The 22,784-nt window shown below is 44.9% G+C and overlaps 2 protein-coding genes across 7 annotated transcripts in view; one reads left to right on the top strand and one right to left on the bottom strand.

The window, feature by feature from the left end:
- Nucleotides 1-2,853: 2,853 nt before the first annotated feature.
- Nucleotides 2,854-16,312, top strand: SYNC (syncoilin, intermediate filament protein). Of its 3 annotated transcripts, XM_036351254.1 has the most exons (5): nt 2,858-3,034; nt 8,544-9,801; nt 14,257-14,381; nt 14,555-14,631; nt 16,028-16,312. In XM_036351254.1, exons 1-5 carry the CDS (start codon nt 2,970-2,972, stop codon nt 16,036-16,038), a joined length of 1,536 nt encoding a protein of 511 aa, XP_036207147.1. In that variant the 5' UTR covers nt 2,858-2,969; the 3' UTR covers nt 16,039-16,312. The 3 variants fall into 3 exon arrangements, with proteins under 3 accessions (XP_036207148.1, XP_036207146.1, XP_036207147.1); XM_036351255.1 differs by lacking the exon at nt 14,555-14,631 and having other exon boundaries at nt 2,854-3,034; XM_036351253.1 differs by lacking the exon at nt 16,028-16,312 and having other exon boundaries at nt 2,856-3,034; nt 14,555-15,467.
- RBBP4 (RB binding protein 4, chromatin remodeling factor) overlaps nt 14,179-22,784 on the bottom strand; it is a 30,668-nt gene continuing 22,062 nt past the window's right edge. For 2 of the 4 annotated variants that reach the window (XM_036351260.1, XM_036351258.1), the window contains exon 12: nt 17,022-18,161. In XM_036351260.1, the coding sequence (XP_036207153.1) occupies nt 18,096-18,161 (66 nt within the window). In that variant the 3' untranslated portion in view covers nt 17,022-18,095. Of the gene's footprint in view, nt 14,263-17,021; nt 18,162-22,784 lie in introns of those variants that run through there. The other 2 variants (XR_004974223.1, XM_036351259.1) reach the window with 2 other exon arrangements.

The following is a 22,784-nucleotide window of genomic DNA, read 5'->3' as shown; positions in this document are numbered from 1 at the left end:
CTATCCTGCGAGCTCTTTGCAGGCAGGGGTCTGGGCCAAATAAAGCTATTTTCTCTGACACAGGGCCTGGCACAGACCAAGTGCCAATGTCTGCCAAGTGCGCTGAACCCTACAGCCTCACCGCCTCACTCTGCCTTGGTATACACAATCTGGGCACATGCATATGTCTGTTTCCCTGAGTGCACTGGTGCTTCTTGATGGTGAGTGGCCCAGGCCTGGCACCTAGCAAGCATCAAATGTTGCCTGAATTGGTGTAGGTAGGGCCATCCTGCTTTCCTTCAACTTTACTTATTTATTTATTTATTTATCTATTTATTTATTTACTGAAATCCTATTATATGCTAAAGCCCTGTGCTAGGCCCTGGGGACATAGCAGTAAATAAGTCACACAATGTCAGGGGGCTTCCATTCTAGTGGGGGAAGCAGAGAGGGAATTGAAAAGAAGCAACAATATTGCAGGTTGTAATACGTGCTGTGCAGGAAATAAACAAGGTGATGATCCCAGTAAGTGGGTGGACCTTCATGTGGGGGGAGGGGACATATCAGGAAAGGCCTTTCTGAGGAGATGACATGTAAGCTGAGACCTGAGGAAGAGTAGAAACTGGGATGTGAAGAGCTGGAAAGGGTGTTCTAGGTAGAGGGAACAGCAAGAACAAAGGCCTGGAGGTGGAGGAGTTTCTGGGACCCTGGGGAGTCCGTGTTTCAGCCTAAAGGAGGGCTTGAGTGGGGAGGTTAGGAGGGGTTAAGGAGTTCCATCTTGGGGACTGCTCAGGGCCAGCTCTGGGCTAGGGGTTTAGAGGGGAAGGGATGACCTTTTTAATGCCACCTTGCTGCCTGTTGCCTAGCACCCACAGCAAACAGTGCTGCTGGCAGGCCTTACCCTCACTCCCTGGGCTCCCCTCTGACTGGCAGCAGCTGTCAAATGACCAGCAGCTGAGGCTTTGCCAACCTCCTCCCCTGGAATATTTCAGGGGTAAGTCAGAAAATGACCAGCTGCCTCCAAAACCCAGCTTTTCTTGTGCATCATACCTTACAAGGGTGTGTTTGGCTGCCTTGGGTGTTAATCTCCCACCCCTTGCATTAGACAGAGAGATATAAATATACAGCCACAGGCAGCACACTCAGATACGTGAATTAATGAACACAGACGCAGGCCTCCCTCACCCACAGCAGACACTCCTCATATGCACACTCCTCACACCCATCCACACTCACCCGCCTCGGCCCCCAGGCACTCAGGTACACAGTCACACACAGGACTATACACATGCCCCACAATCACACACAGGACTATACACATGCCCCACAATCACACACAGGACTATACACATGCCCCACAATCACACACAGGACTATACACATGCCCCACAATCACACACAGGACTATACACATGCCCCACAATCACACACAGGACTATCACATGCCCCACAATCACACACAGGCCTATACACATGCCCCACAATCACACACAGGCCTATACACATGCCCCACAATCACACACAGGACTATACACATGCCCCACAATCACACACAGGACTATACACATGCCCCACAATCACACACAGGCCTGTACACATGCCCCACAATCACACACAGGCCTGTACACATGCCCCACAATCACACACAGGACTGTACACATGCCCCACAATCACACACAGGACTATACACATGCCCCACAATCACACACAGGCCTATACACATGCCCCACAATCACACACAGGCCTGTACACATGCCCCACAAACAGTCACAACAGTTGGCTGCACATAGATACTCCAGACACATAATCACTTCCCCTGGGGTTATACAATCACACGCAGACATGTACCCCACAGTCATCACAATCACTCATGGGCACACAATCCCACAATCTCCTGCTCTGCACACCACACACACACACAACCAGGTGGTGTTCATACAGCCAGCAGCGGGGGCACACTGATACAACAAACACTTCACACACGTCCAACACATTCACACACACACACACACACCCCCACTCCACACCCCACTCAAGGCCTCTCAGTGCACAGCATTCTTCTGCGATTAAGTCAAAGACCTCCCCACACAGGGGGCTCAGTGGAAAAAAGGCGTCAGAATGCCCGAGGCCCAGGCCTGGGAAGGGACGGGCAGCTTCTCTCTGGGGGAGAAAGAGTGCAGTGTTGGAAGTTTGCCCTGATACTGGTGGGCTAAGGGCTTGGGGTGGGGACATGCCTTGGAATGGACAGAAGTGGCGGGGGGGGGGGCGGGGGGGGATGAGGGGACAGGAGGGGTGGCATGTGACAGGTGGAGCAAGCCGAGAGACCCCAGGAAACCTCGCAGCGCCGGTGGGGGGTGGGGGGCGGTGCTGAAAGCTGTGTTCAATATGGACCTCAGGCTTATAGGCTGACAGCCCTCCCACACAGCCCGTCCCTAACCCAGCCACAGGCTCCCAGGCTGCCCACTGCCCGCTCACTCATGCGCTGTGGCTCCTTAGCCTTCCTCTGGCTCTGCAGGGCAGCGAGGTGCCCAACTGTGGCCGACATTCCCAAATGAGCGGGGGTGTGGGGTCCCTCTAGTCCTCCACCCCAAACCCTGCCCGTCTCCCCCACCGGCCAGGCCGGGACAGTGCTCTTCTGGGGCTGCAGAGCCACCTCGTCTCCTGATTCCCCGCAACGGGGACCTGGGAGGGGAAGGGTGGAGAGAAAGAAGGTTCCGGAAGATCCCCAGGCTGGCTGGTCTCGTGGACCCAGATAGCCACCCCCAGCCCCACCCCCAGCCCCACCGCAGGCTGGTCCCCGGAGGGGCGGCCTCTCCCCACCCTCTGGGGGCGCGGCCGGCTCCCTCCTCCCGCGGGCAGGAGTCGGGCCAAGTGGGCGCGCCCTCGGGCGGATCCGGTGTCGGCTGCAGCTGTCAGTGCGGCGGGCGCGGAGCCGGCGGCCGGCGGGGCCGCCTATTAATAACGCGCTGCCCGGCCCGGGTCGCGCAGCCATGGCCAGCTCGGAGCCCCGGCGCGGCGGCGACGGCGACGGCGACGGCGCCGCCCAGGCCGCGAGGTAGGACCGTCCAGGGCCCGCGGGGCGCCCCCGTGGGGAGGGGAGGCTGGACGGATTCCCTTCCCCCACCTACCAGCACCTTCTGCCGGGCGGGGTAGGGGACCGGGACCGGCGGGGTGCGGCACGGCGCGGGGCGGAGCCACCAGCGAAGGGAGATGGGGGGGGGGTCCCCGCTCAGGGTCCTGGCACCTCCGTTCGTCAGCGGCTTTTTATAATGCCCCCTCCCCTTCCTCGGGCCATGTGAGAATTAACCCTTTCAACCGCCAACTGCCATTTGGCCCGCAGCGGCCAAGGAGTTACTTGTTTCTTTCAGTCCTCACCCCAAACACAGCTGGAGGTGGAGGCCTCCTGCCTTCGCTGAGGAAGACTCTGGGTGCAAGGTTGGGCATCTGCCAGCTTGGAGTTAAGTCTGTTCAGGCAGCTTGTCCCCAGCTGTCTGGGGCCTGAAAAGGGGGTGCAGGGTCTACCTTCGCAGACGAGCAGGAGGGCCCTGGAGCTGAGGCCCTCCTGCATCCATCCACAGTCGGCTGGTTAGGGGGCAGGGACCTGTGGCTGAGGAACCCCGGGTCAGACTGTAGCCCTGGGCTTCCCAATGTACCAAGAGGTGGAGGCGCAAATACACCCCCCCACACACACCCCTCACTGTCACACACAGCACAAAGCTGAACAGTCTTACGCATACCCTCACCACTACTGCCATCACACATACAGGTACACGGAGTCAGACACACACCAATTCACATACACACATACAGATACACAGAGTCAGACACACACCAACTCACATACACACATACAGGTACACAGAGTCAGACACACACCAACTCACATACACACATACAGGTACACAGTCAGACACACACCAACTCACATACACACATACAGATACACAGAGTCAGACACACACCAACTCACATACACACATACAGGTACACAGTCAGACACACACCACCTCACATACACACATACAGGTACACGGAGTTAGACACACACCAACTCACATACACACATACAGGTACACAGACACACACCAACTCACATACACACATACAGGTACACGGAGTCAGACACACACCAACTCACATACACACATACAGGTACACAGTCACATACCAACTCACATACACACATACAGGTACACAGACACACACCACCTCACATACACACATACAGGTACACGGAGTCAGACACACACACCAACTCACACACATACAGGTACACAGACACACACCAACTCACATACACACATACAGGTACACAGTCAGACACACACCAACTCACATACACACATACAGGTACACAGAGTCAGACACACACCAACTCACATACACACATACAGGTACACGGAGTCAGACACACACCAACTCACATACACACATACAGGTACACGGAGTCAGACACACACACCAACTCACATACACACATACAGGTACACGGAGTCAGACACACACCAACTCACATACACACATACAGATACACAGAGTCAGACACACACCAACTCACATACACACATACAGGTACACAGTCAGACACACACACCAACTCACATACACACATACAGGTACAAGGAGTCAGACACACACACCAACTCACACACACATACAGGTACATAGTCAGACACACACCAACTCACATACACACATACAGGTACACGGAGTCAGACACACACACCAACTCACACACATACAGGTACACAGTCAGACATACACCAACTCATGCCTGCACAGTATCACAAACACTTACAGCCACAGCCCTAATGGACAGAGCTGGGTGCTGCTGGAGTCCGCTGGGGACAGGGACGGAGTGGCAGAGGCAGGCTCTTTGGGGCCAAGGAAGCCTCAGGTCAGCGGCCCCAGCTGAACTGGCTCCCCTGCCCCTGGGCCTCCCATAATCTACTTTCCCGCGTCCTTACAGAGAGGCAGCTGTGTGAGGGCAGCCTCTAGCCGAGGCCTGGCACTGTGGGCGGGTGACTAAGACAACATGGTGTATGTTAACAGCACCACCTGGAAAGTCAGGAGGCCTGGGTTCTACTTCCAGATTCGCTACTCGACCTTGGGCAAGCTTCCTCCTTGGACCTCAGTCGGTTTCTGCCTTCCTTCCTTCCACAGAGCCCCACCCTGGGATACAGAGAAAATGAGAACTTACTTGTCCTTAGAAAATGGAGTATCACAGGAGACAGACACAGGCACTTATAGCACAGAGCACTGAGTGCAAAGATGCGCTGCATACAACGTGCCTTAAGAATGCCAGGCACTTTAGGGTGGTCTGGGAAACACTTCACCGAGATGGACTTTAGCAGGGCTTGAATGATGAGGAGAAATTTGTTAGGCAAATATATACAAATACACTTTGAATGCTGTGGGCCAAGCTCTAGAGTACCTGCCCTCATTGTTTTACCTCTTTTAGACCTCATGCTTATTCTAAGAGCTGAGTGGTCAAAAGGAGCTCCGAATAAAACACAAAGACAAATAAAAAACAAAAACAGCCTAACTGATTTGGCTCAGTGGATAGAGCGTCGGCCTGCAGACTCAAGGGTCCCAGGTTCGATTCCGGTCAAGGGCATGTACCTTGGTTGCAGGCACATCCCCAGTAGGGGGTGTGCAGGAAGCAGCTGATTGATGTTTCTCTCTCATCGATGTTTCTAACTCTCTATCCCTCTCCCTTCCTCTCTGTAAAAAAAAATTAATAAAATATATTTAAAAAAATAAAATAAAATACAAAAAACCTCTTTAAAAACAAACAAACAAAAAAAACAGCTCTGGCTTTGGAGTGGAACCTTGAGTGAATTCTTTACTCTGTTTATGCCTTGGTTTCCTCATCTGTAACATGGGGCTAATAGATGAGCATCCTGTAAAGGAGTGTTCACGTAAAATGTGTGGAATCCTGCCATGAACACAGCTATGTCCTTCCAGGGTGGAGGACTCCGCAGGAGGGTGGTCTCGGGTCCGCCTGCTAGCTGCTGAGGATCAGGGTGGGTTCTGGCTGGCTGAGCAGGTGCATCCTTCCTGGGCACTGGGAGCTCTACCTTTCCAGAACTGTTCTCTGGTTGGGTGGCGTACAGAGAGCAGTATTCCCTCAGCTGGATCCTTTAGACCAGGGGTCCTCAAACTACGGCCCACGGGCCACATGCAAATACAAATATTGTATTTGTTCCCGTTTTGTTTTTTTACTTCAAAATAAGATATGTGCAGTGTGCATAGGAATTTGTTCATATATTTTTTTTTAAAACTATAGTCTGGCCCTCCAACGGTCTGAGGGACAGTGAACTGGCCCTGTTTAAAAAGTTTGAGGACCCCTGCTTTAGACATTGTGGGCCTGGGGTAGAAGGTATAAAAAGGTAATGCATGGCCCTAGCTGGTTTGGCTCACTGGATAGAGCATCAGCCTGGGGACTGAAGGGTCCCAGGTTCGATTCCAGTCAAGGGCATGTGCCTTGGTTGTGGGCACATCCCCAGTGGGGGGTGTGCAGGAGGCAGCTGATCGATGCTTCTCTCTCATCGATGTTTCTAACTCTCTATCCCTCTCCCTTCCTCTCTGTAAAAAATCAATAAATATATATTTTAAAAAAAAAAAGGCAATGCATGTTCCAGATGGTCAAGCATTGGGTGGGCTCCTGGGGAGTGAGATGAGGCTGAAAAGGTATGTTGGGGCTACATCTTTAAGGGCCTTAAGTCTCTGCTAAGCAGTTGGTTATCTATGGGTGACGTAGGGCGACATGGTTTGCTTTATGTTGTAGCAAATTGTAGAGCATAGACTAGGATGAGAAGGCCTGTTGGAAGGCTGGCACAGATTCGCAGGTGAGAGATGATGACTTGGACTAGGGCCCTGGCAGTGGATGGAGAGGGGGATGGGGACTGCAGACTTTGGGAGACAGAAGGGTTAGTTCTCAGTAAGTTGGCTGTATAGGGGAGGGAAGAGATGTTTAAAGATTTCTTGTCTCATCAAGCTGTTGATATGTTTCACTGAGCTGGAGACTACAGGTGCAGCAAGCTCCAGGAGAATAATAATTTAGGGCAGTTGAGTTTGAGGTGCAAAGTAACATCTGGTAAAGATATCTAAGAAGCACTTTCTCTCTGGTAAAGTGATGTGAATGGACTAGGTGACTGTCGAGGTTGTCTTGGAACTTTATGTTTTGGTGTGGGTGCTGGGTTGAAGGAGGCCAGTGATGTTTGGGGCCTGATGAAACCATACTTTTGTAGTTTCCAGAGGGCCAACATGAGAAAACAAAGGAAACCCTGGGATTCCCGGGGTGTTAGAGAGGACAGAGTACAGGATGATTTAGAGTAAAAATAACCTTTATTGGGAACTTGGAATAAGATATAGAGCTTCAAACCTGGACACAAGTAGGCCTTTTCAAAACAGAGCAATCAAAATCTTTCATAGATGGAACTTTTTACTTTTACTTATACTTTATGTCTAAAAAATGTTTCTTGAAAGCAATAGTCAAATTTAGTTTGTTTTATAACTGGTATACATTAAATATCAGGTTTTTTTTTTTGAGTAAAGTACTTAATCGCTTTAACCTCAGTTTCCTGATCTGTAAAACGGGGATAAATGTAACTAACTACCTCATAGAATTGTTATGAGGATTAAATGAGTTGACATACATAAAGCATTTAAAACAGGGCCTGGCACACATAAGACCTCTATAATAATTATTATTTCCATGGTATTTTATATTTTCAAGGAATTGCTTAGAGATCCAAGGTAGGTGAGATGCATTTGAAACAGGAAAGACAAAGCCACTTGAGGGCCAAAGGAACAGGGGAGCATTCGTTGACGGGAACTGATCTAGCTAGCAGGCAATGGGTAGCTGGGTTATCGGGCTCATTTGTTAGAATCACAGAATCTAAGAGACTTTACAGGCTAGAAGGATTGACATTTTACAGGAACAGAGATGTGGTTTTACTTGCTGTGAAGAAGTCTTAAGAATTTTAGTCAAACTCAGCATTTGTCAAGAACATGATGGGCCAGCCCTATATGCTAAGAGGGAATCTTGGCTGCATCAATAGTGTCTGGAGATTGACTGCTTAGAGCACACCTGGGTGTTGCTCCAATACCCAACCCCAAGGGACAGTGACAATTTGGAGCCTAGTCGGAAAGAAGTGACCCAAATGAGGAAGGCCCTGGAAAACTTGGCACGCATGGAATTGAAAGACACGTTAGTTCTTGTTAAGTGTTTAGTGAACTTACATGGGAGAGGAGTTAGACTTCTCTGATTCTAGAAAGAAGAATCAAGTCCAGGTAAAAAAGGTTTATGATAGCGAAACAAATAGTGGTTAGTTTCCTGGCCTTAAAGGTATGTAGCTGACTAGACTTTGACATCATGGGTATGTTGTCAGAGGATCTAAGCAATGGGCTGTGAGGGGATAAGTCAGTGGAGGGAAGGGAGCAGACAAGTGCTGAGATGTGAGAAGCTGATATGATTTAGGTCTATGGCCTAATGGCTCCAGCCATGAACCATCCTGGGATTGTGGCTGCCCTCTCACTTTAAGTCATTTCTTTTGCAGGGAAACAAGAGCACAGGCCACTTCTTTTCAAGAGGAGGGACACTCTGAATGCCTGGATGATACTTTTCCTTTGGAGGGGATCTTGAATATAGAGGACATGCTCTTCCTGGGGGACACAGGTGACTTTGATGACATCCTGTATCTGGAAGAGACTGGGCAGCCTGAGGAGACACTGTATATAGAGGATAACAGGCAGCCAAATGAGGCCGTGTGCGTGGAGGAGCCTGTGAAGCAGGAGGACACACTGTGTGTGGAGGAGCCTGTGAAGCCGGAGGACACACTGTGTGTGGAGGAGCCTGTGAAGCCGGAGGACACACTGTGTGTGGAGGAGCCTGTGAAGCAGGAGGACACACTGTGTGTGGAGGAGCCTGTGAAGCCGGAGGACACACTGTGTGTGGAGGAGCCTGTGAAGCTGGAGGAGACAAGCCCAGAGCAGATGGCTTATGGGGGAGAGACGGTCACAAACGAAGAGAAGCCTAACCCTGAGAGCCTTGGAGCCGGGTCTAGTCCCAGCACAGAGAGCCTGAGCATAGAGGACCTAGAATTGCTCGAGGGGCGTTTCCAGGAATGTGTCCAAGCTGTGGCCCAGCTGGAAGAGGAGCGGGATCAGCTCATCCATGAGCTTGTGTTGCTCCGGGAACCAGCTCTCCAGGAGGTGCAACAAGTCCATCAGGACATCCTGGATGCCTACAAACTGCATGCTCAAGCAGAGCTGGAGAGGGATGGGCTCAGGGAGGAGATCCACCTGGTCAAGCAGAAGCTGTTCAAGGTGACCAAGGAGTGTGTGGCCTACCAATACCAGCTGGAGTGCCGCCAGCAGGAAGTGGCCCAGTTTGCCGATTTCCGGGAAGTGCTGACCGCACGGGCAGCCCAGCTCTCAGAGGAACTGGCCCAGCTCCGGGATGCCTATCAGAAGCAGAAGGAGCAGTTACGGCAGCAAATAGAAGCACCTCCAAGCCAGAGGGAAGGACACTTCCTGCAGGAGAGCCGGCAGCTCTCTGCCCAGTTTGAGAACCTCGTGGCAGAGAGCCGCCAGGGCCTGGAGGAGGAGTATGAGCCTCAGCTGGTGCGGCTCCTAGAGAGGAAAGAAGCCGCTGCCAAAGCCCTGCAGAAAACCCAGGCAGAGATCCAGCAGATGAAGGAGGCTCTGCGGCCCCTGCAAGCAGAGGCCCAGCAGCTCCATCTGCTAAACAGGAACCTGGAGAACCAGATCACACTTGTGAGGCAAAAACGCGACGAGGAAGTGCAGCAGTACAGGGTAGGCCCAGTGGGCAGGAAAGGAATTCGGTCTCTTAGCTTGGGGAAGGGAAAAGGAAGGGGTCAAATATCTTTTGGGCTGAAGGACACACACTGTCATATGTAGGAACGACTTCTTTTGAGGTCTGTGGTAGAGGCTGAAATTGACTTGCACTCTTAATTTAAACCCTTTTATACCAATTATCTCATTTGATCCTCTCATTAATCCCCCAAATCCTTTATTATTTTTTAAATCCTTACCTGATAATATTTTTTTTCTTTACAAATATTTTTTTATTGATTTCAGAGAGGAAGGGAGAGGGAGAGAGAGAAACGTCAATGATGAGAAGGAATCATTGATCGGCTGCCTCCTGCACGCCCCACAACTGGGGATCCAGCCTGCAACAAAGGCACATGCCCTGATCAGAACCGAACTGTGACCTCCTGGTTCATAGGTCTATGCTCAACCACTGAGCCATGCCAGTCGGACCCAAAGGTATTTTTCCCATTGATTTTTAGAAAGTGGAAGGTAGGAGGTGGGGGGGAGAGGGGGGAGTGGAGAAACATCGATGCGAGTGACACATCAACTGGTTGCCGCCCGCAGGCACCCCAGCTGGGGCTGGGGATTGAACTGCAACCAAGGTATGTGCCCTTCACCGGGAATCAAACCTGTCACCCTTCAGTCCGAGGCTCTAACTACTAAGAAAAACTGGCCAGAGCCATTATTATTAATATTATTTTTAGAGGAAACAGGCTCAGTGAGCCAGAGTAATTTTTTGTAAGATGTTTTGTTTTTAGAGAGGAAGGGAGAGGGATAGAAACATCAATGAGAGACCATCATCGATTGGCTGCCTCCTGCATGCCCCCCACTTGGGATCAAGCCTACAACCCCAGGCATGTGCCCTGACTGGGAATCAAACTGTGACCTCCTGGTTCATGGGTCGACGTTCAATCACTGAGCCACTCCAACCAGGGAAAAACCCTCTTGATGAGTGTCTTTCATAGCTTTACCATAATTAAAGGAATCAAGGTCTGAAGGAGCTAATTCTTTCTGAATGGCTTCTTAAATTGTTCATCAAAGGTCGCGTATGGCACCTGATTACTTTTCAAAGGTACACTTTACTCTTACAGTTGTAAATACTGCCTCTTTCAAATATTCAACAGCTATTATCTACTTACTGTGTGCCAGGGAGTGAACTACGTGCTGACAAAAGAAATGAGAAACGGGGAGGGGAAGAGTTTCTGCTCTCCAACAGTTTAGTCAGGAAGGATACCAGATAAAATGAACATATTTCATAAAATCTAAGACACTTGATTTTAAGATGCACTCTGATCTGTTAAAATGTCAAAGCCTTAGAATCAATGAAATACAGGGCTTCAATGTGATAAACACTGTAATAGTTATAGGAATAAGGCATGTACTGCTGAAGCATGTATAATTACCCCTGCCTAGAAATTTTGAGAATCGGTTAATAGATGGCATATAGTTGAAGTTCTTTACATGTAGTAATTCATTTCTTACCTAAGATAGGTATGAACTACTGTCATCATTTGAAAAATGAGAAAACAGATGAGAAAGAAGTCATTTGTCCAAGGTTATGTATCTAGGACGTGATGCATATAATAACCCTGAGCAATCTAGCTCAAGCCCATAGTCAACCACAATGTGTTTGTATAAATGAATTTATGGGGTAGACAAGGGAAAGGCTTTCCAAGCAGAGGGAACAGCCTACACAAAAGCAAGAAAACACAAAAAGACATACTATAGTAAGTGAGGGTGGCTGGATCATAAGGAATGTGAGCAGAGTGATGAGGCTGGAGAGGTAGATGGGGATCAGAATGTAAAGGGCTTTGTGTAATCTTTGATAAGCAGTTTTCAAAAAGAAGTTTTCTCCAAAGCCAGGTCCTTTCCACAAAATAGAATTTTAGATGAAACGCCAATATATAAAACAGGCAAAAGTGGAGCTACTAGTGGCAAGGACACTTCATTTTGGCTTCTTCCTGGGTTTCATGGGACAGTTTGAAGATCACTAAAGAGCCATAAGAATATGAGCTTGTGCAAGTTTGTCTTAATGGAAACAAACTTACACAAGTCCTGGCTCTACCACTTTCTAACTGGGGGAAACTTTGGACAATTACTTAATCCACATGGCTCTGCTCCCTCACATGTAATATACCTCATAGGGCTTTTGCAAGGAATGAACCAGTTAATGTTTCTAAAGCACATGCAATGGTGCCTGGCCCATAGGTATGTACTCATAAAAGTGGCAGTATGGTGGGTGGATTGAAAAAGCCAGGAAGACAACTTAGACTTTATGAGAGAGATGATGAGAGATATGTAGGATAAAATGGTAGGACTTGGTGACTGGCTACAGTGGGTGAGGTGAGAAATTTGCTGAGAACGTTAACTGGAAATTGGTAGGTTGCTAATGCTGAAACATGGAATATATTTACTATCTGCAAGTTTCCCATCAACAGCCATTATGTGTACTCCCAAGAACCTACAATCTGGGAGTAACACATGAATTTAAAAGATAAATAGCAATACAACAGCAGATGTTGTCTATTGTGTCAGAAGTAAAGGCATAGAGATCTGAGTTGGTCAGGCTTGAGCAGCACCGTCCAACACAATCTCATGCAAGACACAGATGCCACTTAAAAAAATAGGTGAAATATTTTATGTAACCCAGCATATAAAAACATAATTTCTTCATGTAGCCAAGTCTTAGAAATCTTACACTTATAGACATCTCAATTTGGACGAGCCATATTTCAAGTACTCAGCCCCATGTGGCTAGTGACTTCCATACCGGAGAGTGCAAGATACAGGAAAATGTTCATATTGAAAGAGGAATGGAGGTTCTAGTTAGAGGTAGGGGTAAAACTGGAGGGCGTCTAGATTAAAGGAAGTGGGAAGCCTTTGAAAGATTGAGATAGAGCAGATTTTAGAAAGTTAATCTATTGGCGCTACATCAGATTAAGACGAGATTGTCCTTAACGCCAGTCATTGTAGCAATATATCTTTCACCGAGTTTCTTCCTGTCAGAGCACTGATGGGACAGACTGCCTTCTCAAGCATGTACTTTTGTGCCTTGTCAAAATAACAGGTTTGCTAGTGGAATTTGGGAAATCGGGGCAGAGGTATGCAAATACTTCCCTTCAGATGACATGAGAGTAAGGCCCCATTTCTGTGTGGTGTCAAAGCATGACTAAGCACAAAAAAGGCCGTTAATAAATAAATAAAAAAGGCCTTTTGATAATGTTTATGTAAATTGAGAGTCAGCCAGAATATCAACCATTGCAGATTGATGTGCCACAGGTATTATAAAGGATGACTCAGAGAACAAATTATTTAGATACTTCTAATAGCATGTACCCAAACTGGATTCCTATCTTTTTTCTTTTTAAAATATATTTTTATTGATTTCAGAGGGAGATAGAAACATCAATGATGAGAATCAACTGGCTGCCTCCTGCACACCCCCTACTGGGGATTGAGCCTGCAACCCAGGCCATGTGCCCTTGATCGGAATCGAACCTGGGACCCTTCAGTCCACAGCTCTATCCACTGAGCCAAACCAGCTAGGGCTGGATTCCTATCTTACTATTCTTCAAAATTTGAGAAGTCACTGCCCTTTTAAAATATGCCTTCAAACTTTAATGCTTTCCCAACTCCCTCACACTTCCTAAGGATCCATGCCAGCTAGGAACAAACACCAGGCTGATTTGCAGACACCTTCCTTACCTCATTCCTCAGGCATTAAACCTCAGCAGAGACAATTTACAGAATGCATCCTGCCTGTTGGCAGAATGGGAAAGTTATCTGAAAGCTCCAGAGGGCCCACAGGGCATAGCATCTTTTTTCGTTTTTAAAGAAATTCTATTATTCTTTTTAAAAATATGTATTTTTATTGGTTTAAGATAGGGAAAGAAACATCACCGATGACAGAGAATCTTTAATTGGCTGCCTCCTGCACATCCCCTACTGGGGATCGAGCCCACAACCTGGGCATGTGCCCTTCGCTGGAATCGAACTTGGGACCCTTCAGTCCCAGCCCGACGCTCTATCCACTGAGTCAAACCTGCTAGGGCTAGCATCTTTTTCCAACTTAACATTTTTTAACAAATTCAGTCTTAATGGAAACAAACTTGCTCATAGAGTAAGCAAGGTGTATAAAATTCTCAGCTCACCAAGAGGACCAAAACCCTCCCCAACACTTCTTAACATTGTGAAACTAAAAGTCCCTCTGAGTATTGCCGTTGCAGGATTACATTAAGTAAACTGTGGTTGAAGGACAAGACTCCTTTCTTCACCATCTTCAAATGGAGTATCACTTTGTCAAAACAAATCTGTTTCAACCTTAATACTTCTATGAAGATTGAACAATATACAAGAAAGTGCTTTGTAAACTATAATGGACAATGTAAGATTTTTATTGTTCGGCTCATCAGGTATGTTCTTGGCCCTCTTATGCAGGAACAGCTGGAGAAAATGGAAGAACAACAGACACAATTAAGAAATGGAGTGCAACTCCAGGAACAGAAGAACAAAGAGATGGAGCAGCTAAGGATCAGCCTTACTGAAGAGCTTGCAACTTATAAGTCAGTTTTTGCTGCTTACCCAAATCTCAACTAACACTGGCTGGCGAGATGGATGGTGGGGAGGGCAGACGTTGCTCAAGGGAAATTTCACTCAACAGTGGGAGACAAATGAAAACTGGGAAATTTTTTTTCATCCATGAACAGATGGAAAATGGCTCTCTCTTTTTTTTAAGGGCTATGCTACCCAAGAGCCCGGAACAGGCTAATACTCCCACTTCTCAGGCAGGTGGAATCGAGACACAGTCTCAAGGTGATCCTTGTGGGTACAAGAGTGGAGTTTGCATTTTACTTTCTTAACAATACTAATACCTTAAAAGAACTTAAGTGTGTGTCTAATGACAAATCATGTAGGGATAACACATACCTCCAAATTGCCTGGTTCAAGCATTCAGGGTTCATTTGGAATGCTTGTTTCTGATAGGACTAAAAAAAATATGCCCTAATTATCACCAGGAATTCTGTAACAGGATAAAATATCTAAGCTCTGCATTCTCCCACCTTACCCCACCTGCTATTCATAAATAGTTTCCTTAGAATAGCAGAAGGTAGTTATGCTACCTAAATCCAAACTATGACAAAGAGGCCACGGCAGCAAAATTTATCTGTATAGAAAAGCTGAAGAGGGTGTTGTTTATAAGCGAAGGAAAAGGATTATTGCTTAGTATGTGAAACAAGCGACACACCTATCCATTAATTTCTCTATATAACAGTATGTTCTCATTTTTCACATTTTAGATTCTCTTGGATAAAGAGACTAAGAATAAAAAAGGTCTGTCAAGTATATACTAGTTAGATGCCCATAAATTTTATTCTCAATTTCCTAGTTCATCTTACAGCTTGGATACAAACTCACAAATGACTACTGTAACTAATGCTTTTCCTAACTCACTAGGACTTTCTTTTACTGTGTTTTTTTCCAGGCATAACAGACTGCGCTTATTGTTTGGGAGATTACTAGAACCATGTAATTGAGGAAAATGATCTGCTAAACACCTTTGTGTGGATCAGATTAAAAGTACAATAGGGAAAAAGCAACGATTAATTCAAAGAAACAAAACTACAGAATTTCAGGCACTGTAATACCTGTGTAAATTTAACCTGGACAGAGAAAAATTTTAGCTAGCCCCTCCCATCACCATCACCATCACCATCACACATTCATTACTTTGCAAATAAGAATCACCCAAATATTTCATAGGGGAAAGTCAACCCTGATCATATGTGAGTCACAGTCTAGCAATCTCTGCCCCCAACAAAACCTACAATAAATTTCCTAAGTTCAGTCATAAACTTTATACTGCACTAGAGACCTGGTGCACAAAATTTGTGCACTGAGGGGGAGGGGTAGGGAGGGGGTCTCTCTGCCTGGCCTGCACCCTCTCAGTCTGGGAGCCGGCAGTTGGACAACCTTAGCACTGCCGTGGAGGTGGGAGAGGCTCCTGCCACCGCCACAGTGCTAGGGTGAGCACACTGACCACCAGGGGGGCAGCTCCTGCGTTGAGTGTCTGCCCCCTGGTGGTCAGTGCGCATCATAGTGACCGGCCATTCCACAGTTCGGTCGATTTACACGTTAGCCTTTTATTATATAGGATTATTTAAAGTTGCAGAAATAATAAATTTATTCTTTTTTTCTTTCAATCTTACAGGAGCTGTTTAGAAATGTATGGCCAAATCTGTAACCCAGAAACAACCAAAAAAGCTTCTTAACAAAGGATCACTTAAGTACCCTTTTCCAAACACAGAAGAGAGTGCCAGGGACTTGGCAAGCAATTCACCCTGGGGAAGATACAAATACTGGCTGACCTGTTTAAAAAGATTCTAGGCTGGCTGGAGGCAGAACACACCCGTCAGCTCTTAGCTGGATTCTATTTCACAGGCTACTGGTAATGATTTCAATGCACGAAGGAACAGCAAAAAAAAAAAAAAAAAAAGAGCCTCCTGTCCCTCCTGTCCACCAGCAGCAAAGGATGAATACATGCATCCCTGCAGCCTTGTGCAGAATGAAACTTGCCTTGTTATTGACCTAAACCAAAAACATTTTTTTTTGGAGCACAGGTGGGGTCAAAAGGCAGCCAATTTTCATTATATGGGTTTATAATTTGAATTCTTTTGTGCCATGAGTGTTGGACTTTTAATGAATCCTTTTACAAAGTTTACTTTTTATGCTGACGCATAGTTTACTCTTGTGTCAAGATAATTTTCACTATACTCTAAAAGAACTTAGTTCCAGAAAAAAAGGAACTAAATTTGAATCTAAAGGTTAAGGATATTCAGATTTCCCTAAAGATCATGCCTCATGAAAATGATTTTTGGTGAGTAATCTACTCAGTTAAACTGAGTGATTGCAAAGAACCAGGCATTTTATCTGGTTATGGTACGTGGCTTTCAGCCTTTATTTCTCACTTCTAAGAACAGGTCCCAGTGAAAAACATACTGGGGAGATTCAACCTCTATGAGAAAAGGTTCAAACACCTTTTCCAAATTTAAATTTTGCCTTAAAATCTTTCTGCCACACTGCCTTTGACATGCTTGAAAGTCCATGTAGTTCTCTATGAATAGACTTCAAAAAGATGTTATTTTATCGAAGACTAATCTGTATACCTACGATTCTATGTTTTATGTCTTTCACTTTCCCTGTGAAGGAGTAAAACTGTTTTCTATAGCTCTGGGTCTATTATAATTAATTCTGCTCTTGGTAGTCAAAGACCACAGAAAATAACTGTCATCTGAAGAATTCTTCTAGAAGCCAGAGACTGGTGTTTGATAGATATTATATTATATACTAAATAAAGCCCATCAGCATTGGGTTATGTAGAAAAGCAATTTATTTCATTATAAGCACTTACACAGTTAGTCATAGAGAGTAACAGGCCTGTTAGTGAAACAGGTCACCCAAAACAGAGATGGTATCAAACTAGTGGTCAAGGACTAACTCCTAAAAAAAAAGCAACTCTTATCCAGGATTAATTTAATTTTAAAAACAAATACAAGCTATAGATTCACTCTTCTCAACTTAGCTGGACAGCCTACCTGTGGTATAACTGTCAGGTAAAAACATACATCTTTACAACTTGGTGGTCCCAAGTTTTTTAAAAAAACCATTTCACAGAAAGGAAAGAAATAATATGAAATCAGCTCAAGAAATACACTAACAAGCAAAAATATATGGAAAACAGGAACACATACTTTTGACTTAAGAAACGGAGAGGAGACTAGTCTACGTAGGAAATGTGCATCCTGGAAAGTCAGGTGTGAAGATTTTAGAGTAAGGAATTTATGACTCAAATCTCCCCTAATTCCTGAATAAAAACATCTTGCAGTACTTACACTTCATGGCTCACACACCTACCTCTCTTGGCTCTATTCCTTATTTACTTCTAGCCTTTACTTAAATGAGCCTGAAAAATGTGGGGATATGGCATACAGAGAAAAATAAAATAACCACACACAATATTCCCCTTTCAGTGGCTACTTTAGATCTTTGATACTAGAAAATTCCTGAAAAAAATTTAAATATTAAGTCTGTGGCTTTGCTGAATCAAGCCCCTCAGTTAATATTTAGAAAACACCCTTGGATTGGGTTAATAACATTGTTGATGGTACCTATTATAGAGGGATAGCTGAACAAAGTCTGTGTCTCAGAACCAGTGTTAAATCACTATCAGGGTTGAGAGGAAAAGGGCAGGCAGTCTAAAATTACAAGTGCAGATGAATCTAGGACCCCTGTCCTTCTGGATCCACACTTCCTTCAGGGTCTTCATCATTATAAATATTCTCTGCCTGTCCAAAAAAACATGAAAAAGAGAAAAGGGTATTTAGTAAACATGAACGCAAGTTCTTAAAGTTAAGGTTTCAAAAACAGATTAGGTCAGGTAAAAGGTTATGGGTCATATAGTCTCTGTTACAACTATTCAACTCTGCAGTTCCTGGATGACAGCAGCTAGACAATCTGCAGATGAATGGGTATGTCTGTGTGCCAATAAAAGCAGACAGCTGGCCCACGGGCCAACACCCTGGATTAGGACATTCCCACAAAACTTAAGTACGGTTACTGAATGTCTTGATAATCAACCTTCTTGAGTCCTTCAGTCAGACATCATTCATCATAGTAAAAAGCCCTGGCTTGTGTGGCCCAATAGGTTGAGTATAATCCTGTGCACTGAGAAGTGCACCAGAAATTGATTCTGGGTCGACCCTTGGTTGCAGGCTCAATCCCCAGTAGGCAATGGACATTTTTCTCTTTCCCTCTCCCTCTCCCTCTCAAATCACTAAAAATAAATACAAAAATAAAAATACAGTAAAAACACAAATGTTCACAGACTAATGAATAAATAAAATGATATATCTATACAATAAAATGTTATTTGACAATAAAAAAACCTAGTCATGACCTAGCCGGTTTGGCTCAGTGGATAGAGCGTCGGCCTATGGACTGAAAGGTCCCAGGTTTGATTCCAGTCAAGGGCACATGCCCAGGTTGTGGGCTTGATCCCCTTTGGGGGTGTGTGCAGGAGGCAGCTGATCAATGATTCTCTCATCACTGATGTTTCTCTCTCTCTCTCTCCCTCTCCCTTCCCGATTAAAACAAACAAAAAAACACATACAAAAAAAACCCAGTCACATATTGTGATTTTATTTATATTAAATGTTCAGAATAGGCAAATCCATAGAGAAAGTAGATTGGTGGTTGCCTAGTGCTGGGTGGACTAGAGGAAAATGGGGAGTGATAGCTAATGGATATGGGTGGTTATGGGGCTTCTTTTTGGCATAACTGGGGTACTGGTTGCATAATTCTGTGAATATACAAAAATCACTGAATTATGTAAAAAAAAAAAAGAAGAAAAAAGAAACCCCATCCCACCATCACTGTATGTTCCAAATCTTAATTTATAATTTTTTAAAATAAAAAAATGCTCTTGCGTATAAAAAACTCTACTTCTAGTTCTTGATGAAACATCTGTCTACAAAGGCATAATGTTAATTACAGACACCACTTTCATTTAGACAAAATTTATTGTTCTTAGTTTAGCACCTACTATGCATAAATCACCAGGCTAGATGCTACAAAGTATGGGATACACTTGTTTTTGAGGAGCTTGTGATCTGACCGCAGGGAAATGTATACAATTGTGTGTTTTCTGACAATGAATGTATAATGCCTTTTCCCCTGACACCAATTCTCTAATGCCAACTGGGCATCCAACATGTCACTTCAATCCTGACATTAACTAATTAGAGGTAGTGCTAGACTTCACAGGTTTGAGGGATGTGACTGAGGGCTCAGTGCCACAAGACTATCCTCACTTTGGGCACCAGTAATATGAGTGCTATGAGTACCCAGGCTACTTGTTACTTATAAGGAGTCCCTTATAAATAAATTTGTTGACTATAAATGTGGGGATTCCACAACCCTCTACTCAGGTTTGATAATATGTTGGAATGACTCACTAAATTCAGGTAAGTGCTTTATTTACTACTAATGGCCCGGTGCACCGATTTGTGCACCAGTGGGGTGCCTCAGCCTGGCCTGCACCCTCTTGCAATCCAGGAGCCCTCGGGGGATGTCGGACTGCTGGTTTCGGCCTGATTCCCGCAGGCCAGGCCGAGGGACCCTACAGGTGCATGAATCCGTGCATCATGCACCCGGCCTCTAGTATGCATATAAGATCTTTGGTTAATCTCTTCCCGCTTCCCCCAGAGATTCATCCGTCTGTTCCATGTTTCCATGCCTGTGCATTGAGTGTCTGCACCCCTGGTGGTCAGTGCACATCATAGCTACCAGTCAAACGGTCAGACACTTATATGGCAAGGTGAGAGGGAGGACAGAGCTTCCATGTTGTCTCTGGGTGGCATCAATATGTTCACCAACCTGGAAGTTGATCAGATCAAGAGCTTTTCATGGGCTTTTCCAAAACTTTTTATAGAGCTCAATCCCCTATCTGCGGGTTAGTGGAACTGAAAGTTCTAACTCTCTAATCAAGTGTTTGGTCTTTCTGGAGACCAGCCTCATCCTGAGGCTATATCTAGGGGCCCCTTAAGTCACCTCCTTACCCTAAACTAAGGTGTGCCCCAAAGGGACTCCTTATAAATAGCAATAGACTCCTTTGTAATAATTATGCATGGTGTCAGATGGATACTAGATTTACCAGGTGATCATTTCTTAAGTCAGTGATTTTCAACTTTATCTCATGACACACAAACTAACTACTAAAATTTGGCAGCAAAGCAAGAAATGTAATTTTTGCTGACCTGACAAAAATTTTTTGATTCATTAACACTGGATGGCTACTGTTGTATTGGCTATTGTCTTTTTTTAATTTAGTTTTTACAATCTAAGGCAGGGGTGGGCAAACTTTTTGACTCGAGGGCCACAATGGGTTCTTAAACTGGACCGGAGGGCCGGAACAAAAGCATGGATGGAGTGTTTGTGTGAACTAATATAAATTCAAAGTAAACGTCATTACATAAAAGGGTACGGTCTTTTTTTTTTTTTTAGTTTTATTCATTTCAAACTGGCCTGATCCAGCCCGCGGGCCATAGTTTGCTCACGGCTGATCTAAGGGAAAAGAGGTCAATGCCCCTGACTAAATAGTCAGGTATTGCATGTTTTAAAAATTCTTGTGGCACACTGGTTGAAAATCACTGTCCTAAGTTATAGAAATGTCTAATCAGTGTGTTGTATACCCAAAACTAATACAATGTTATTTGTCAACTGTAACTGAAAAAATTTTAAATTATTTTTTAAATATAGTAAGAGACTCCTACCACTCAGGAAATGCTAAGGTTTTGGGGCACTTTATAACAGAAACTAGAACAGAAACCAAGTATTTATTTCTTACACCACAATTTTTCTTTTTTTTTTTTACCATAATTCTTAAACACACACACACACACACACACACACACACACACACACACACTGAGTAAAGTAACAACCTGGCCTGGAATTAATGGCCTTGAAGGTTATGGAGTTCAATATCCTACAACATTCCCATGGCAACTACTAAAATACCTTTAATTGAGAGATTATCCAAGGAAGCCATTTCACCTTCCTGCTAGAATTCAACATTTTATATTAATTTTCTGTGTGTGAGGTGGATTTTCTGTTCATACATGTAACACATCCTTGAAGTATACAAAGAAATCAATAACTCTCTAAATGTACCAACCATATTTTGGCAAACAGACTTCTAAATAAATACCTACAAGTATTTAAACAGAAGACCAGATACACATAATTTAAAAATGAGATTCCACCATGCTGTTCTGCAACCTGCTTTTTCTCTACTTAATACCACTGTCATGAGTATCTTACAAAGCTAAGCACACTTCTTTGATACATACTATTCCAAAGTATGTTTGTAGTATATCATTTGTTAATCTCATAGGCCACAAACACTCATCAATAGTGCGATTCTGTAGGAAAGGTTTATATTTTTTAATACAGTTTTTAAAACTATGTTTTACTGATTAGAGAGAGAGAGAGGGAGAGATAGAAACATCAATGCATGTGCCCTGACTGGGAATTGAACCAGCAACCTCTTGGTACATGGGTTAACGCTGAACCACTGATCCACACCGGCCAGACTATAGTAAAGTTTTAAAACATTTTTCCTCATGTTGAGCCAAAAACTTTCCTCTGGAGTTTATTCTTGGCTCTAGATCTATCCTGAGAAACCAAAAGTTTCTTTGGAATTCTTTTCATTATTCAGGGTATAATCACTGAAAAGCCATACAACTGTTTGTTTTTTTAAAAAATTATAGTAAACACAAACATAAAATTTACCATACTATCACTATCACCCACCTCTAGAATATATCTGTTTTATTGTATTGCTATATATTAGAGATTACGGTTTTCTCCATTAAATTTCAAGCACTCTAAAAATGACATTGTGGTAGGAACTGTGCTAGGCATGTTCACAGATCATTTCAAGGGAATAACCTTTCCTAGATATTCAATTGCTAGCCAAGAGGGAGAAACAAGAGGCAAGCCAACAAATAGGAGGTTACTTCAATAGTACAGCAAGTGGTAATGAGAACCTGAGCAAAAAACCAGGGCAGTGATGGGGAACCTTTTGAGCTCGGCGTGTCAGCATTTTGAAAAACCCTAACTTAACTCTGGTGTCACCTCTGACATGCGTGTCATAGGTTCGCCATCACTGAACTAGGGTGTGGAATAGACAGGAAAGTTGGGAATGGATGTATTTGTAAGATGAGTATAGATTGGAGAAACATTGCAGAGCCAGACAACGTAAAGTCTGGTAAGTGAACTAGACCTAAAGGTGAATATATAGTGGAGGAGAACTTCAATTTTCAAGTGTGGTGAGATGGGGAAATACTAAAGCCATATGGAAAACAGCCAAGTCAGAAGGAAAGGGGAGTAGGGAGAATGGGGAAAGA

This window comes from Myotis myotis, unplaced genomic scaffold, assembly GCF_014108235.1.
Source record: "Myotis myotis isolate mMyoMyo1 unplaced genomic scaffold, mMyoMyo1.p scaffold_m19_p_2, whole genome shotgun sequence".
NCBI classification, from domain to species: domain Eukaryota; kingdom Metazoa; phylum Chordata; class Mammalia; order Chiroptera; family Vespertilionidae; genus Myotis; species Myotis myotis.
The sequence above is the reverse complement of the archived record's forward strand: the minus strand, read 5'-3'. Positions and strand labels throughout refer to the sequence as shown.